The sequence below is a fragment of the Dendroctonus ponderosae genome, unplaced genomic scaffold (assembly GCF_020466585.1).
Source record: "Dendroctonus ponderosae isolate FM_Combo_2020 unplaced genomic scaffold, Dpon_F_20191213v2 Dpon_F_20191213_360, whole genome shotgun sequence".
NCBI classification, from domain to species: domain Eukaryota; kingdom Metazoa; phylum Arthropoda; class Insecta; order Coleoptera; family Curculionidae; genus Dendroctonus; species Dendroctonus ponderosae.
In genome coordinates, this window is record NW_026018570.1 from 1 (window position 1) to 6,039 (window position 6,039).

The 6,039-nt window shown below is 38.1% G+C and overlaps 1 protein-coding gene across 1 annotated transcript in view; it reads right to left on the reverse strand.

Moving 5' to 3' along the window:
- Positions 1-24: 24 nt before the first annotated feature.
- LOC125504074 (ryanodine receptor-like) overlaps positions 25-6,039 on the reverse strand; it is a gene marked incomplete at its 3' end in the record, with an annotated part of 11,243 nt that continues 5,228 nt past the window's right edge. The window contains exons 7-13 of the mRNA XM_048665426.1: positions 5,052-5,169; positions 4,781-4,991; positions 4,515-4,723; positions 4,224-4,464; positions 3,591-3,796; positions 222-446; positions 25-167 (exon numbers count right to left, since the gene is read on the reverse strand). Of these exons, the coding sequence (XP_048521383.1) occupies positions 25-167; positions 222-446; positions 3,591-3,796; positions 4,224-4,464; positions 4,515-4,723; positions 4,781-4,991; positions 5,052-5,169 (1,353 nt within the window). The remainder of the gene's footprint in view (positions 168-221; positions 447-3,590; positions 3,797-4,223; positions 4,465-4,514; positions 4,724-4,780; positions 4,992-5,051; positions 5,170-6,039) is intronic.

Below are 6,039 nucleotides of genomic sequence, written 5' to 3' on the forward strand. Positions count from 1 at the left end.
TTTAAAGGATTAAGTTGTTAATACCTTTGATATCAGTCATGGAAAATCCACTTCTCATGATATTTTCAATGTGTGCGGGATTTGCGGTCACTGATTGATCGGCTTCCACTTTCAGCCTATGTTGCCTGATTTTGATTTCATTCCAGCGGCGCATTTTCTCCTCCTCCCTGCAGCAGCTGAGGTTTACAACTGCTCGATAAATTTCCCAAACGTGGACTTACGTTATAAACTCCTGATGGCAAATCACTGGAAGACTAAGTCGTAGAAACTCCCAGTTCGCTTTTTCCATCGTTTCAAAGGTGTTATGGCTGATTTTCAGACACGGGGGACTATCTGATCCGGCTAGGATTCTGATTACGTCGATTTTCGTATCAGGCATATCGTCGGTGTTTTCGAAAATCGGCTGGTCTTTTGTATACCAGTATGTTACTGCTCGGTTCATGTTGCTGGATAAGAAGGAATAATCCATGTAATGTCCAGATTTTGTCCAATTTCAGAATATTTTTACACTCCAAAATAGATAGTCGACCAAAATAGTACTATTTAAATTGGATATTAATAAACTTGCATTGAACCAGCATCGACAGCAGGAGCAAGGCGTCATCCAAAAATAAGCGAGCTAGAAGGACTTGGACCTTTTAGAAGGAGCGTTTGGTTTTGAAGATGTGGATGGAACTCACATCTAACAATCACCAACGCCATAACGATCCATCACAGACAAAAACTGTTGAGAATCGGCATTTCTATTTTCTTAGAGTTGGAAGAATGCTAAAGGAACAACCACAGAATCGCCTTCAAAGCGACAAAAACTATGAAATAGCGGCTTAGATCAGCATCTGGAGTCTACAGGATTGCATGCAGTTGCAAGACTAGAGAAGCTGCAGATTGGGACAGAAAAAAGTCTGCTGTTGCAAAGAACACACTTATGGGATTCTTCCTAATTCTCCTCAAATAAGCAGATGGTTTCAAGAGCTACCAGGGAAGCCATTAAAAATCTGCTCAGATCTGCTTCTTGTGTGTAGAAGCTTAAGTAAATGTCTGCATTTTTTTGTATTTCGCCACTATAGTCAATAAATACTTACACGCAAAATGGTTCATATCCTTCCTGCAATCCGCAGGTGGTGAAATATTTCAACTGGTTTACATCTTGCCCAAAGCAGAGCCGCGCCTTTTGACCCACTCCCAGAGTGAATGCCGGCACAAAGTTATCGCCCTGTACATCCGCAAATGTGGTCTCGCCACCGAGGGCGTCCATCAACAATTCGCCGTTAAGGGAAAAACCTTTAAAATAGCAAATAAATCTGGCCCCTCATTTTTTGCAAAAGCGGTTAGTGCATGCCGATGTGTGTTAAAAATCAATCAAACCGCAAAAAAATACATAGAACATAATTTGATAAGCTTCTGAAGACATTGATTATTTTCTGGAAACGGTAGCACACGTTAAGGAAGAAAGGAATTACTGCGGTTAATTGTTTGACTTAGTCAGAAATATTCGAAAAGCAAAGCCGAGAATAAGGGGTGATGGAGGAAAGGAAGTAGAAGATCAAATGCTTCCAATGGCAAAAACCATTTTTGCATTAAAAAAAAGTACCGTAAATTTTATGCAAATATACAGTAGGGTCAAAAGTACAGTTGTTGGTGCCCTGACAGTTATGGGATCCCGAGAATAAATGCGCCCTTAATAATAAATGAAGAGAAACGAAATGTTGTTTTAATCAGTGAACATCAGTAATTCACACATTAATACGGCACAAACTACTGAAATTAAGCGTCAAATTTTGCAGTTTCTACGCATTTTTGATTGACTCAATTACTATGTAACGCATTCCCACTATTTAAAGCACTCTGTGCCAATAACTCAATAGAAAGTTAGTTTATTTCTTGATATAAAGACAAACTTTATTTTTATTATTTGTTTCCTTTTTAATTTATTTTCGTTTTTATGTGAATCTTAGGATTATTTCCTGATTAAAAATTGTAAAAATGGATCCGCAATCACGATTTTGGATAAATATGTTGCCAGCATGTAAATTTCAATAAAAGGGCAGCATTAAAAAAATAATTTCGCACTGAGTTAACTAAACTGAAATTAAGTGAAATGAACTCAAATTTTCACAAATACCGAAATGCATGCAATTTTTTTCACTAAAAGGCTCCAATAAATATAATCAGCTAAATAATAAAAATAATAAAACGTGACCCTTTCGAAGTTTGCGTCTGTTTTTTGTTGCGAAGCGAGATTCGAAAGAAAGTCCAGAAACAGAAAAAACTGTATCGGAAATTGTTTAGTCGAGAAAAACGAGATACTTGGAAACAAATATGTTGAGCATATTTTTTCAATAACATCGACAAAAAGATTTCTTTTTAAATAATTGCCTTTTTGCTTCTATAGTGCAGGAGTTAGGGTCTTAAATGAACTTTTCCAGATCGTAATTCATACAAGGTTAAACTGAGAGGCTCGACTTTACTTAAGGAATATATTATTACATAAAAATTAAGCGCAGTTGCTTTTTTGGGTATATTGGAGCACGCTCAAGATCCAAAAAGCTAAGCAAACGTAATGCAAACATTGAAGCCAATAGTACTAAAGCGGCTAGATTTTGGTAGGATTCGAATAAGCAGAGGCAAAAGCGGCATGAAAGCATGTGGCGCTGCCCTTACTTATAGTGTGATCAATCAGATCGAGAAAAACTCCAACTACATCTCCCAATTGCCACTGCTTTCCAAACGATTCAGCCGAATTACTATACACTTTTTCCTCCTGTGCAAATATAAAAATATAAAGTTTAGCAAGTTGATTGACTCAAAACAGCCCATTAAATGGCAATTAGACCAAACGAACATACGACATGAGATTAAGGAACACTAGAACAGACTCAATGATGGGATGAGACGCAGTAAAGCTTACTTATGAGCGAGTCTGTAAGGTCCAAAATGCAACCGATTACATCGCCAACTTGCCAGCGTTGTAATCCAAGCGACTCGCAATTACCCCCATGATATTTTCTCAGCTGAATCAGTATTTTATGATGTTTATGGAAAACAAGGAAAACTGGTACTTACGTTGTAACCGTCGAAAGCCCAGGTGTTTTCATCGGAACCCAGCATTGAACCTGGAGCGCAATCTGCCTTCGCCCATCCAACACGCATCGGGCCAGCAGTCAATATTTCGAATTCAAAATACCATTTTCCTGAACCAACTGCATAGTTCTTTTCAGCTCTTAAATAGAAAATGATTGTTAAAATTGGGGTTTTCTCTGGACTAAGCAAGAATTTAACTGTAAAGAAAATCTGTTTTTTGTAAAGATTCTCCTAAGATCCTAGAACTGCTTGCAAAATTTGACAAATCTGGGTCTGTTTGCAATACAAAAARCTTTGCTTGCTGGGAAGTATGGGATGAGGTKGATTCCTGCGAAATCCCACTGTGTTCACCGTTCTTACCGAAAAAAACCATTATTTCTTGAGCACTGGCCGATAGACAAATTTAAATATCACACACCTCAGAAATYTTTTTASAGTCGAAAAAACTGTTCASWCTGATGTCTCAAGACTTTTCAATTTTYGCAGTTTCAGCAACTACTGCAGCTTACCGGTAAGTTCGAAACGCTTGCTGTCTGAGTCTGCTAGCTTCGGCCAAAAGAGTTTCTTGTTGTTCACCAGTGGGCGGATCAATCACATATCCATACACTAGCAGAGTCCTAACGGTCTCAGAAGCTGTGTCTCGATTGGCTTTTTTAATTGCATCGTCAACTTTGTTGTATGGCACCAAATGGGGGCTACGCAACATATCAGGATCCTGAAATAACGCTCAATAGGTGAGATGATATTTAAAGTTTCTAAAGTTACAACAATGCACATTTTTTGCATTGAAAATGCCTAATTGTGAATGAGAACTGGCCCGTTCAAAAAAATGTCCATCTTGCTCCAAACTTATATATCAACTAGAGGAGAAAACTATCTTCGATCTGCCGATGAGTCTCTAACTCTTCATTTGATGTTCGTTCCCGAGCAACGTTTTTTTCTTTGACTTGGAGGCATTTTCAGTAAGAACTTTATCGCATAGCATTCAAACTAGAAAATATCTTTTGTTCTTCAAATATTCTTTGATACTCTGGCTTAGTTTGTTCCTTGTTTTTTGCTCCTTTTTAATAGCTTTCTAATCTAATTTTCTTCTATACATGATACAAAAGTTGCGTCTTGAAAAAATCCAGGTCCAGACTCACCTCATTTAATCCATAGGTCCAGGCTTGCTGAATACGTTCTTTCGCCCAAAGATTGTGCGTATTTTCGGCCAATTGATCAACCAATTCCTCCAATTTTGCAGTAAGAGTTATGGCGCTTAGATCTAAAGGAGCGGGTTTATAACCATTCCCCTGCATAAATGGTTCATTTGGCAACCGGACAGTCTTAATTCTGGACGGCGGCTTGTCCATTGTTATGTAATAGCCCAATGCAATTACGGTCCTGATAAATAAATTAATTAAGAAACGACTACATGGCAATTTGTCACGTACTTTAAGGTCTGAACAGCCAGTTGCGAATCGTATCGTTTTTCGGCGGTTGGCAGCTTATCAAATGGCACCAAACAGGGATGAACATGTCGTAAATCGTCCCTGTATTCGCCCCAAGCCCAGCCGGCCTCGATTTTATTCATGGCCCACATTTCATGTATATTTTCCGCTAACTTGTCCTTGATTGATTCAATATAACTGGGCAAACCAACCTGTTGAATAAGTAAAATATTGCGGTCTAATTCAAAAATTACCACACTTGTACCAACCATGGAAGTATCCACAGGATTGGGCACAAAAGCGGTATCATCTTCTATTAAAAGCGGGCCTGCGATCACGTTCTTGTTCATGTTTCCGAAGTAGAAGCAAGAATCGAGGTTGAGAATCTGTTGCGGAAGCAGGCTTTCCACTAAAGGAGAGAACTCTTCTGGAGGACAGAACTTCAGCTTGCCGTGATCGCCGCCGAGCAAAAAGCGACAACTAAAATGCATTCAACAGTTTTTTACATATTTTCTTGCATTTTCCGTGATGATTACTCACCTCAGCTTAGAAGAGCAACTGATTACGGGAAAGAACATTCCATCCAAGTTAAAGTTTCTGAAACTGCCTCTAATTGGGTTGCCATTGAATGTGAAATATATTTGAGGAATAGTTAAGTCTAAGGCACAACCAATTACATCATCTGCAAATAAAATATGTGACTTTTTTACCAAGGTAGCTACTAGAAAATTGGAACGCCATAGGGAAAAACGCGACGAAGAAATTTGTTTTTAACCAACCAAGAACTCAGAAGAATATGAGCTGTTTGATAATTCGACTCAAACATGACCCTGCTTTTTTCGAGGTTTCTCAAGCCCCATTTGAGCCACAGAATTCGTTTTGGAATCGTTAGTCAGAACTACTTGAGTGAGGAAATTCGAGTAGTTTTGACCCAGAAGGCAAAATTTGAATATCATACAGCTGCTTGGTTTAGTACATTTGAAACAATGATTTAAATTCTTGCTCATAAATAAATGCAATGCGTACTTTAAATTTTTACAACATCGATTTTTAAAGCTTTCAAAAAATGTCGGATTATATTTAGCAGCTGAATATTAAAAAAAAGTCTTTCGGGTCAATAAAGTTAATAAACTTCACAAGAATCAGATGCATCAGCAGTTTGAATGTCCAGGTAATGGTTTTTCAAAAAGCTAAAGCAAATTCTGAACGTGACCCCCCATTCAATTCTCTATCCAACGATGCCAAAACGAATTCTGTGGGTCGAAAGGTTCTTGAGAAACTTCGAAAAAAGCAGCGTCATGTTCAAGTGGATTTTGAAACTCAAAAAAAACCACGCTAATCTAAAACTTCTTGAATTCAAGCATTTTTTGAGAAAACTGCCAACATTTCCTTATTGATGGTTCACTTGCTAAAAAGGCCATTTATTTCTCTACAGAATGACGTACAAATGAGCGTTCTTGCTCATTTTGCCTCCGAGAAATGAGCAAAAACGGGACGGAAAACATGAAATTTTGGCATAATCTTACAC